Source organism: Hyperolius riggenbachi, chromosome 2, assembly GCF_040937935.1.
Source record: "Hyperolius riggenbachi isolate aHypRig1 chromosome 2, aHypRig1.pri, whole genome shotgun sequence".
Taxonomy (NCBI): Eukaryota; Metazoa; Chordata; class Amphibia; order Anura; family Hyperoliidae; genus Hyperolius; species Hyperolius riggenbachi.
The window spans coordinates 569,671,882-569,684,133 of NC_090647.1; the positions used below are offsets into that span (position 1 = coordinate 569,671,882).

General features: G+C 49.5%; 1 protein-coding gene across 3 annotated transcripts in view; it reads left to right on the forward strand.

Moving 5' to 3' along the window:
* Nucleotides 1-12,252, forward strand: part of LOC137545193 (uncharacterized) — a 33,372-nt gene that overhangs the window by 15,320 nt on the left and 5,800 nt on the right. For all 3 annotated transcript variants that reach the window (XM_068266313.1, XM_068266315.1, XM_068266316.1), the window contains exon 3: nucleotides 11,422-11,670. In XM_068266313.1, coding sequence (XP_068122414.1) covers nucleotides 11,422-11,670 — 249 coding nt within the window. The remainder of the gene's footprint in view (nucleotides 1-11,421; nucleotides 11,671-12,252) is intronic.

Below are 12,252 nucleotides of genomic sequence, written 5' to 3' on the forward strand. Positions count from 1 at the left end.
ATGGCCGGGATATAAGGAGGAAGTTTCAGCTATCAGTTAGGGAGTATCACGTCACCAGGTCTCCAGTATTAGGACAATCCCTCTGGGTGGAGCTACAAGGGAGCAGCTGTTAGATTGGGTGCTGGGCTGTGGCTCTATAGCTGAGATAAATGGCCGGGATATAAGGAGGAAGTTTCAGCCATAAGTTAGGGAGTATCAGGTCACCAGGTCTCCAGTATTAGGAGAATCCCTCTGGCACAGGGGTGGAGCTACAAGGGAGCAGCTGTTAGATTGGGTGTCGGGCTGTGGCTCTATAGCTGAGATAAATGGCCGGGATATAAGGAAGAAGTTTCAGCTATCAGTTAGGGAGTATCAGGTCACCAGGTCTCCAGTATTAGGAGAATCCCTCTGGCACAGGGGTGGAGCTACAAGGGAGCAGCTGTTAGATTGGGTGTCGGGCTGTGGCTCTATAGCTGAGATAAATGGCCGGGATATAAGGAGGAAGTTTCAGCTATCAGTTAGGGAGTATCACGTCACCAGGTCTCCAGTATTAGGAGAATCCCTCTGGGTGGAGCTACAAGGGAGCAGCTGTTAGATTGGGTGTCGGGCTGTGGCTCTATAGCTGAGATAAATGGCCGGGATATAAGGAGGAAGTTTCAGCTATCAGTTAGGGAGTATCACGTCACCAGGTCTCCAGTATTAGGAGAATCCCTCTGGGTGGAGCTACAAGGGAGCAGCTGTTAGATTGGGTGTTGGGTTGTGGCTCTATAGCTGAGATAAATGGCCGGGATATAAGGAGGAAGTTTCAGCTATCAGTTAGGGAGTATCACGTCACCAGGTCTCCAGTATTAGGAGAATCCCTCTGGGTGGAGCTACAAGGGAGCAGCTGTTAGATTGGGTGTCGGGCTGTGGCTCTATAGCTGAGATAAATGGCCGGGATATAAGGAGGAAGTTTCAGCTATCAGTTAGGGAGTATCACGTCACCAGTATTAGGACAATCCCTCTGGGTGGAGCTACAAGGGAGCAGCTGTTAGATTGGGTGTCGGGCTGTGGCTCTATAGCTGAGATAAATGGCCGGGATATAAGGAGGAAGTTTCAGCCATCAGTTAGGGAGTATCACGTCACCAGGTCTCCAGTATTAGGAGAATCCCTCTGGCACAGGGGTGGAGCTACAAGGGCGCAGCTGTTAGATTGGGTGCCAGGCTGTGGCTCTATAGCTGAGATAAATGGCCGGGATATAAGGAGGAAGTTTCAGCCATCAGTTAGGGAGTATCACGTCACCAGGTCTCCAGTATTAGGAGAATCCCTCTGGGTGGAGCTACAAGGGAGCAGCTGTTAGATTGGGTGTCGGGCTGTGGCTCTATAGCTGAGATAAATGGCCGGGATATAAGGAGGAAGTTTCAGCTATCAGTTAGGGAGTATCACGTCACCAGGTCTCCAGTATTAGGAGAATCCCTCTGGGTGGAGCTACAAGGGAGCAGCTGTTAGATTGGGTGCCGGGCTGTGGCTCTATAGCTGAGATAAATGGCCGGGATATAAGGAGGAAGTTTCAGCTATCAGTTAGGGAGTATCACGTCACCAGGTCTCCAGTATTAGGAGAATCCCTCTGGGTGGAGCTACAAGGGAGCAGCTGTTAGATTGGGTGCCGGGCTGTGGCTCTATAGCTGAGATAAATGGCCGGGATATAAGGAAGAAGTTTCAGCCATCAGTTAGGGAGTATCACGTCACCAGGTCTCCAGTATTAGGAGAATCCCTCTGGCTACAAGGGAGCAGCTCCTGCGGTCACAGGGGGGCCCCCAACTACTAACCACCCCTTCCTCCCATACAGGGGACGATACTCCAGATCCGGTGTTTTGTGGCTGCACTTGGGTTGTGGGTGTGACTATCATGATGACCACATTTGTTTTATGACCCTTGTGAGCAGGGCCGGATTTCCCATAAGGCAATGTAGGCACGTGCCTACAGGCGCCTGATGATGGAAAGGCGGCTTACTCCCCTCCCTGAGCACCCCCTCCCTCCTTCCCTATGCAGAGTCCTGATCAGAGTGTAAATGAGAGGTTACTTACCCAGCTCTCAGCATTCCACTGATGAGAATTCCCTTTACATCTAGCTACTTGAAGGGAACCAGAGATGAGGCACCCTCACGTATGTTACCATATATATCAGTGGGAACATTAGAGAAAACACCTGCCCTGCTCTCTGTTTCATCTGTCACTGCTCAGCCTGCTTGTTATCAGCCCAGATAAAATCCCCCACTGAGCATTCAGTCTGGCTTTGCTCAGGAATCATTATAGCTGAGTCTGTGTTCTCTGATGTCTTTTCAAGCTCAAGCCTGCCCCCTTCTGGCTCTGCTCAGGAATCATTATAGCTGAGTCATTATAGCAAAGCTCAGTCGGGGATTTTGCTCAGTCAGGGATTTTATCAGGGCTGATACCAAGCAGGCTGAGCAGTGCAGAATGAAACAGAAAGCATGGTAGGTGTTTTCTCTAATGTTCCCACTGATCTATATGGTAAATCAATGTTTTGATGGAGGGGCATGAATTGTAGTCACACCACTGCTTTGGCACATATTAAGTGTGATCCAATTCACTTTTTCTCAGTTTTCTTTTAGGAGATAATTTTACATTTTCTGTTTGAAATCATTATTCAGCATTCTGCAACTGAAAAAATGTGAAGATTTCACCTGGGGGAAGACTCAGGATATGTTCAGGAAAGTACACAAGTAACAGAAATAGCACACGTTGCAGGAATAACACGGCTTACACAAATTGTGTCATATGTGTTGTGTAATCTGTGGAACGTCCATCAGAATATACATGTGACGTCTCTCTGCGCATGTACGGTACATTGGAACACAGTTTGGTGAGTAAGCCTCATTGTGCGCTGACTGAGGTTCCCTTCCCCGTGGATGTGGCCACCATGACGGATTCTGCCATACCGATATCTGCAGAACCAGGAGAAGCAGCAGGTGTCACCGATCTCCATCAGATCTCTGCAGATTGGAGCTTTCAGTAGGACCTGCACATGATCAGAGTTTCCCTCCAGGATAGTCAGATAACCGCTGATCAGTGTGTGGGCGAGGATTACCCATCACTTATTATTATGAAATGCTTCCATTATAAACGCTGAACAGGGAAGTGGAATCTGCAACTTCTTCCTCTTTTACTCTACATAGAATTTTATACTTCACTAAAATAAATAATACAGTTTCCATTATGAAATGGGGAACCGGAGCCCCCGTGTGTTTGTGTTGTGGGCTAAATGTGCCAACTGTCCTCTGGGGAAAGTGTAATTTATGTAGTCTTCCTAAAACAAAACTGCAGCGATTGTTACTAAGATTTCCTCCTCTGAGTCTGTGGCATGCTGTGACATAGTGTGCAGCGATTGTCACTGTGGATTCCTCCTCTCAGTCTGTGGCATGCTGTGACATAGTGTGCAGTGATTGTCTCTGTGGATTCCTCCTCTCAGTCTGTGGCATGCTGTGATGTAGTGTGCAGCAATTGTTACTGTGGATTCCTCCTCTCAGTCTGTGGCATGCTGTGACATAGTGTGCAGTGATTGTCTCTGTGGATTCCTCCTCTCAGTCTGTGGCATGCTGTGATGTAGTGTGCAGCAATTGTCACTGTGGATTCCTCCTCTCAGTCTGTGGCATGCTGTGATGTAGTGTGCAGTGATTGTCACTGTGGATTCCTCCTCTCAGTCTGTGGCATGCTGTGATGTAGTGTGCAGTGATTGTCTCTGTGGATTCCTCCTCTCAGTCTGTGGCATGCTGTGATGTAGTGTGCAGCAATAGTCACAGTGGACTCCTCCTCTCAGTCTGTGGCATGCTGTGATGTAGTGTGCAGTGATTGTCTCTGTGGATTCCTCCTCTCAGTCTGTGGCATGCTGTGACATAGTGTGCAGTGATTGTCACTGTGGATTCCTCCTGTCTGTGGCATGCTGTGACATAGTGGGCAGTGATTGTCACTGTGGATTCCTCCTCTCTGTCTGTGACATGCTGTGACATAGTGTGCAGTGATTGTCACTGTGGATTCCTCCTCCCAGTCTGTGGCATGCTGTGATGTAGTGTGCAGTGATTGTCACTGTGGATTCCTCCTGTCTGTGGCATGCTGTGACATAGTGTACAGTGATTGTCACTGTGGATTCCTCCTCTCAGTCTGTGGCATGCTGTGACATAGTGTGCAGCGATAGTCACTGTGTATTCCTCCTCTCAGTCTGTGGCATGCTGTGATGTAGTGTGCAGCAATAGTCACAGTGGACTCCTCCTCTCAGTCTGTGGCATGCTGTGACATAGTGTGCAGTGATTGTCACTGTAGATTCCTCCTCTCAGTCTGTGGCATGCTGTGATGTAGTGTGCAGTGATTGTCACTGTGGATTCCTCCTCTCAGTCTGTGGCGTGCTGTGACATAGTGTGCAGCGATTGTCTCTGTGGATTCCTCCTCTGTCTGTGGCATGTTGTGACATAGTGTGCAGTGATTGTCACTGTGGATTTATCATCTCAGTCTGTGGCATGCTGTGATGTAGTGTGCAGAGATTGTCACTGTGGATTCCTCCTCTCTGTCTGTGGCATGCTGCGACATAGTGTGCAGTGATTGTCACTGTGGATTCCTCCTCCCAGTCTGTGGCATGCTGTGACATAGTGTGCAGTGATTGTCACTGTGGATTTCTCCTGTCTGTGGCATGCTGTGACATAGTGGGCAGTGATTGTCACTGTGGATTCCTCCTCTCAGTCTGTGGCATGCTGTGATGTAGTGTGCAGTGATAGTCACAGTGGATTCCTCCTCTCAGTCTGTGGCATGCTGTGACATAGTGTGCAGTAATTGTCACTGTGGATTCCTCCTCTCAGTCTGTGGCATGCTGTGATGTAGTGTGCAGCGATTGTCACTGTGGATTCCTCCTCTCAGTCTGTAGCATGCTGTGACATAGTGTGCAGCAATTGTCACTGTGGATTCCTCCTCTCAGTCTGTGGCATGCTGTTATGTAGTGTGCAGTGATTGTCACTGTGGATTCCTCCTCTCAGTCTGTGGCATGCTGTGATGTAGTGTGCAGCGATTGTCACTGTGGATTCCTCCTCTCAGTCTGTGGCATGCTGTGATGTAGTGTGCAGTGATTGTCACTGTGGATTCCTCCTCCCAGTCTGTGGCATGCTGTGACATAGTGTGCAGTGATTGTCACTGTGGATTTCTCCTGTCTGTGGCAGGCTGTGACATAGTGGGCAGTGATTGTCACTGTGGATTCCTCCTCTCAGTCTGTGGCATGCTGTGACATAGTGTGCAGCGATGTCATTGTGGATTTCTCCTCTCAGTCTGTGGCATGCTGTGACGTAGTGTGCAGTGATTGTCACTGTGGATTCCTCCTCTCAGTCTGTGGCATGCTGTGATGTAGTGTGCAGTGATTATCACTGTGGATTCCTCCTCTCAGTCTGTGGCATGCTGTGATGTAGTGTGCTGTGATTGTCACTGTGGATTCCTCCTCTCAGTCGGTGGCATGCTTTGACATAGTGTGCAGCAATTGTCACTGTGGATTCCTCCTCTTAGTCTGTGGCATGCTGTGATGTAGTGTGCAGTGATTGTCACTGTGGATTCCTCCTCTCAGTCTGTGGCATGCTGTGACGTAGTGTGCTGTGATTGTCACTGTGGATTCCTCCTCTCAGTCTGTGGCATGCTTTGACATAGTGTGCAGCAATTGTCACTGTGGATTCCTCCTCTTAGTCTGTGGCATGCTGTGATGTAGTGTGCAGTGATTGTCACTGTGGATTCCTCCTCTCAGGCTGTGGCATGTTGTGATGTAGTGTGCAGTGATAGTCACAGTGGATTCCTCCTCTCAGTCTATGGCATGCTGTGACATAGTGTGCAGTGATTGTCACTGTGGATTCCTCCTCTCAGTCTGTGGCATGCTGTGACATAGTGTGCAGCGATGTCATTGTGGATTTCTCCTCTCAGTCTGTGGCATGCTGTGACGTAGTGTGCAGTGATTGTCACTGTGGATTCCTCCTCTCAGTCTGTGGCATGCTGTGATGTAGTGTGCAGTGATTATCACTGTGGATTCCTCCTCTCAGTCTGTGGCATGCTGTGACATAGTGTGCAGCCATTGTCACGGTGGGCTCCTCCTCTCAGTCTGTGGCTTGCTGTGATGTAGTGTGCAGCGATTGTCTCTGTGGATTCCTCCTCTGTCTGTGGCATGTTGTGACATAGTGTGCAGTGATTGTCACTGTGGATTTATCATCTCAGTCTGTGGCATGCTGTGATGTAGTGTGCAGAGATTGTCACTGTGGATTCCTCCTCTCTGTCTGTGGCATGCTGTGACGTAGTGTGCTGTGATTGTCACTGTGGATTCCTCCTCTCAGTCTGTGGCATGCTTTGACATAGTGTGCAGCGATTGTCACTGTGGATTCCTCCTCTTAGTCTGTGGCATGCTGTGATGTAGTGTGCAGTGATTGTCACTGTGGATTCCTCCTCTCAGGCTGTGGCATGCTGTGATGTAGTGTGCAGTGAGAGTCACAGTGGATTCCTCCTCTCAGTCTGTGGCATGCTGTGACATAGTGTGCAGTGATTGTCACTGTGGATTCCTCCTCTCAATCTGTGGCATGCTGTGACATAGTGTGCAGTGATTGTCACTGTGGATTCCTCCTCTCAGTCTATGGCATGCTGTGACATAGTGTGCAGTGATTGTCACTGTGGATTCCTCCTCTCAGTCTGTGGTATGATGTGATGTAGTGTGCAGTGATTGTCACTGTGGATTCCTCCTCTCAGTCTGTGGCATGCTGTGACATAGTGTGCAGCCATTGTCACAGTGGGCTCCTCCTCTCAGTCTATGGCGTGCTGTGACATAGTGTGCAGCGATTGTCTCTGTGGATTCCTCCTCTGTCTGTGGCATGTTGTGACATAGTGTGCAGTGATTGTCACTGTGGATTTATCATCTCAGTCTGTGGCATGCTGTGATGTAGTGTGCAGAGATTGTCACTGTGGATTCCTCCTCTCTGTCTGTGGCATGCTGCGACATAGTGTGCAGTGATTGTCACTGTGGATTCCTCCTCCCAGTCTGTGGCATGCTGTGACATAGTGTGCAGTGATTGTCACTGTGGATTTCTCCTGTCTGTGGCATGCTGTGACATAGTGGGCAGTGATTGTCACTGTGGATTCCTCCTCTCAGTCTGTGGCATGCTGTGATGTAGTGTGCAGTGATAGTCACAGTGGATTCCTCCTCTCAGTCTGTGGCATGCTGTGATGTAGTGTGCTGTGATTGTCACTGTGGATTCCTCCTCTCAGTCGGTGGCATGCTTTGACATAGTGTGCAGCAATTGTCACTGTGGATTCCTCCTCTTAGTCTGTGGCATGCTGTGATGTAGTGTGCAGTGATTGTCACTGTGGATTCCTCCTCTCAGTCTGTGGCATGCTGTGACGTAGTGTGCTGTGATTGTCACTGTGGATTCCTCCTCTCAGTCTGTGGCATGCTTTGACATAGTGTGCAGCAATTGTCACTGTGGATTCCTCCTCTTAGTCTGTGGCATGCTGTGATGTAGTGTGCAGTGATTGTCACTGTGGATTCCTCCTCTCAGGCTGTGGCATGTTGTGATGTAGTGTGCAGTGATAGTCACAGTGGATTCCTCCTCTCAGTCTATGGCATGCTGTGACATAGTGTGCAGTGATTGTCACTGTGGATTCCTCCTCTCAGTCTGTGGCATGCTGTGACATAGTGTGCAGCGATGTCATTGTGGATTTCTCCTCTCAGTCTGTGGCATGCTGTGACGTAGTGTGCAGTGATTGTCACTGTGGATTCCTCCTCTCAGTCTGTGGCATGCTGTGATGTAGTGTGCAGTGATTATCACTGTGGATTCCTCCTCTCAGTCTGTGGCATGCTGTGACATAGTGTGCAGCCATTGTCACGGTGGGCTCCTCCTCTCAGTCTGTGGCTTGCTGTGATGTAGTGTGCAGCGATTGTCTCTGTGGATTCCTCCTCTGTCTGTGGCATGTTGTGACATAGTGTGCAGTGATTGTCACTGTGGATTTATCATCTCAGTCTGTGGCATGCTGTGATGTAGTGTGCAGAGATTGTCACTGTGGATTCCTCCTCTCTGTCTGTGGCATGCTGTGACGTAGTGTGCTGTGATTGTCACTGTGGATTCCTCCTCTCAGTCTGTGGCATGCTTTGACATAGTGTGCAGCAATTGTCACTGTGGATTCCTCCTCTTAGTCTGTGGCATGCTGTGATGTAGTGTGCAGTGATTGTCACTGTGGATTCCTCCTCTCAGGCTGTGGCATGCTGTGATGTAGTGTGCAGTGATAGTCACAGTGGATTCCTCCTCTCAGTCTGTGGCGGCATACTGTGACATAGTGTGCAGTGATTGTCACTGTGGATTCCTCCTCTCAGTCTATGGCATGCTGTGACATAGTGTGCAGTGATTGTCACTGTGGATTCCTCCTCTCAGTCTGTGGTATGATGTGATGTAGTGTGCAGTGATTGTCACTGTGGATTCCTCCTCTCAGTCTGTGGCATGCTGTGACATAGTGTGCAGCCATTGTCACAGTGGGCTCCTCCTCTCAGTCTGTGGCGTGCTGTGACATAGTGTGCAGCGATTGTCTCTGTGGATTCCTCCTCTGTCTGTGGCATGTTGTGACATAGTGTGCAGTGATTGTCACTGTGGATTTATCATCTCAGTCTGTGGCATGCTGTGATGTAGTGTGCAGAGATTGTCACTGTGGATTCCTCCTCTCTGTCTGTGGCATGCTGCGACATAGTGTGCAGTGATTGTCACTGTGGATTCCTCCTCCCAGTCTGTGGCATGCTGTGACATAGTGTGCAGTGATTGTCACTGTGGATTTCTCCTGTCTGTGGCATGCTGTGACATAGTGGGCAGTGATTGTCACTGTGGATTCCTCCTCTCAGTCTGTGGCATGCTGTGATGTAGTGTGCAGTGATAGTCACAGTGGATTCCTCCTCTCAGTCTGTGGCATGCTGTGACATAGTGTGCAGTAATTGTCACTGTGGATTCCTCCTCTCAGTCTGTGGCATGCTGTGATGTAGTGTGCAGCGATTGTCACTGTGGATTCCTCCTCTCAGTCTGTAGCATGCTGTGACATAGTGTGCAGCAATTGTCACTGTGGATTCCTCCTCTCAGTCTGTGGCATGCTGTTATGTAGTGTGCAGTGATTGTCACTGTGGATTCCTCCTCTCAGTCTGTGGCATGCTGTGATGTAGTGTGCAGCGATTGTCACTGTGGATTCCTCCTCTCAGTCTGTGGCATGCTGTGATGTAGTGTGCAGTGATTGTCACTGTGGATTCCTCCTCCCAGTCTGTGGCATGCTGTGACATAGTGTGCAGTGATTGTCACTGTGGATTTCTCCTGTCTGTGGCAGGCTGTGACATAGTGGGCAGTGATTGTCACTGTGGATTCCTCCTCTCAGTCTGTGGCATGCTGTGACATAGTGTGCAGCGATGTCATTGTGGATTTCTCCTCTCAGTCTGTGGCATGCTGTGACGTAGTGTGCAGTGATTGTCACTGTGGATTCCTCCTCTCAGTCTGTGGCATGCTGTGATGTAGTGTGCAGTGATTATCACTGTGGATTCCTCCTCTCAGTCTGTGGCATGCTGTGATGTAGTGTGCAGTGTTTGTCACTGTGGATTCCTCCTCTTAGTCTGTGGCATGCTGTGACATATTGGGCAGTGATTGTCACTGTGGATCCCTCCTCTCAGTCTGTGGCATGCTGTGATGTAGTGTGCAGTGATTGTCACTGTGGATTCCTCCTCTCAGTCTGTGGCATGCTGTGACGTAGTGTGCTGTGATTGTCACTGTGGATTCCTCCTCTCAGTCTGTGGCATGCTTTGACATAGTGTGCAGCAATTGTCACTGTGGATTCCTCCTCTTAGTCTGTGGCATGCTGTGATGTAGTGTGCAGTGATTGTCACTGTGGATTCCTCCTCTCAGGCTTTGGCATGCTGTGATGTAGTGTGCAGTGATAGTCACAGTGGATTCCTCCTCTCAGTCTGTGGCATGCTGTGACATAGTGTGCAGTGATTGTCACTGTGGATTCCTCCTCTCAATCTGTGGCATGCTGTGACATAGTGTGCAGTGATTGTCACTGTGGATTCCTCCTCTCAGTCTATGGCATGCTGTGACATAGTGTGCAGTGATTGTCACTGTGGATTCCTCCTCTCAGTCTGTGGTATGATGTGATGTAGTGTGCAGTGATTGTCACTGTGGATTCCTCCTCTCAGTCTGTGGCATGCTGTGACATAGTGTGCAGTGATTGTCTCTGTGGATTCCTCCTCTCAGTCTGTGGCTTGCTGTGATGTAGTGTGCAGTGATCATCACTGTGGATTCCTCCTCTCAGTCTGTGGCATGCTGTGACATAGTGTGCAGCCATTGTCACTGTGGGCTCCTACTCTCAGTCTGTGGCTTTCTGTGATGTAGTGTGCAGTGATCGTCACTGTGGATTCCTCCTCTCAGTCTGTGGCATGCTGTGACATAGTGTGCAGTGATTGTCACTGTAGATTCCTCCTCTCAGTCTGTGGCATGCTGTGACATAGTGTGCAGTGATTGTCACTGTGGATTCCTCCTCTCAGGCTATGGCATGCTGTGACATAGTGTGCAGCAATTGTCACTGTGGATTCCTCCTCTCAGTCTGTGGCATGCTGTGATGTAGTGTGCAGCCATTGTCACTGTGGGCTCCTCCTCTCAGTCTGTGGCTTGCTGTGATGTAGTGTGCAGCGATTGTCACTGTGGATTCCTCCTCTGTCTGTGGCATGCTGGGGCATAGTGTGCAGTGATTGTCACTGTGGATTCCTCCTCTCAGTCTGTGGCATGTTGTGACATAGTGTGCAGTGATTGTCACTGTGGATTCCTCCTCTCAGTCTGTGGTATGATGTGATGTAGTGTGCAGCGATTGTCACTGTGGATTCCTCCTCTCAGTCTGTGGCATGCTGTGACATAGTGTGCAGGGATTGTCACTGTGGATTCCTCCTCTCAATCTGTGGCATGCTGTGATGTAGTGTGCAGTGATTGTCACTGTGGATTCCTCCTCTCAGTCTGTGGCATGCTGTGACATAGTGTGCAGCGATTGTCACTGTGGATTCCTCCTCTCAGTCTGTGGCATGCTGTGACATAGTGTGCAGTGATTGTCACTGTGGATTCCTCCTCTCAGTCTGTGGCATGCTGTGACATAGTGTGCAGTGATCGTCACTGTGGATTCCTCCTCTCAGTCTGTGGCTTGCTGTGATGTAGTGTGCAGCGATTGTCACTGTGGGCTCCTCCTCTCAGTCTGTGGCTTGCTGTGATGTAGTGTGCAGCCATTGTCACTGTGGATTCCTCCTCTCAGTCTGTGGCTTGCTGTGATGTAGTGTGCAGCGATTGTCACTGTGGATTCCTGTCTCTCTCCTCCTCTCTTTCGCTCCCCTCCCCCCCAGTTTTGTCTTGCCCTTTCTCATCCTGTCTCTCTCTCTCAGTTCCTGTGTCACACCCCATGGTGGGGCTCGCCTGTCCCCCTGGAAGAGATCCGGTTGTCACCTGCTCCGTGAAGGGTGGGACGACACCAAGAACTCTCCTAAGAATTAATGGGGTGGAGCATGGACAGAAGGCAGAACGAAGTGACATGGAGGTGACGGTGCCATCGCCTGCCCCCTGGAACATCTCCTGCTCTACAGAAAACAAGGTCAGCCAGAAGACGGCCAGAGTCTTCTACAAGGCCTGCCCCGGTGAGTGCAACATGTCAGACACACACTATGCATTGAATGCTGCAGAATGCTGCCGTGCAGAAACAAGACAGATAATACATAGGATAAGCTGGGGAGCAGCCCCGTCAGCACAGCGCGTATAACAGATAGGCCACTTCCCTTCCTGGGACACAGCCGCTAGCAGGATATGCTAATAGATAATACATAGGATAAGCTGGGGAGCAGCCCCGTCAGCACAGCGCGTATAACAGATAGGCCACTTCCCTTCCTGGGACACAGCCGCTAGCAGGATATGCTAATAGATAATACATAGGATAAGCTGGGGAGCAGCCCCGTCAGCACAGCGCGTATAACAGATAGGCCACTTCCCTTCCTGGGACACAGCCGCTAGCAGAATATGCTAATAAAGCAAACATGTAGCCAGAAGTGATCAGCACAAATTTCTCACGATTGTTATCTCTCGTTGTAATTCACAATTAGGATGCAAAATCGTAATGCAAAATTTCAGGAAAAATTGTAAAGAATTTTGTTTGTAAACATAATGAGGCACCGTAATTTTGCTGTTTCATGTAATTGTTGTGTGGGTCATTTCGTGCTGATTTA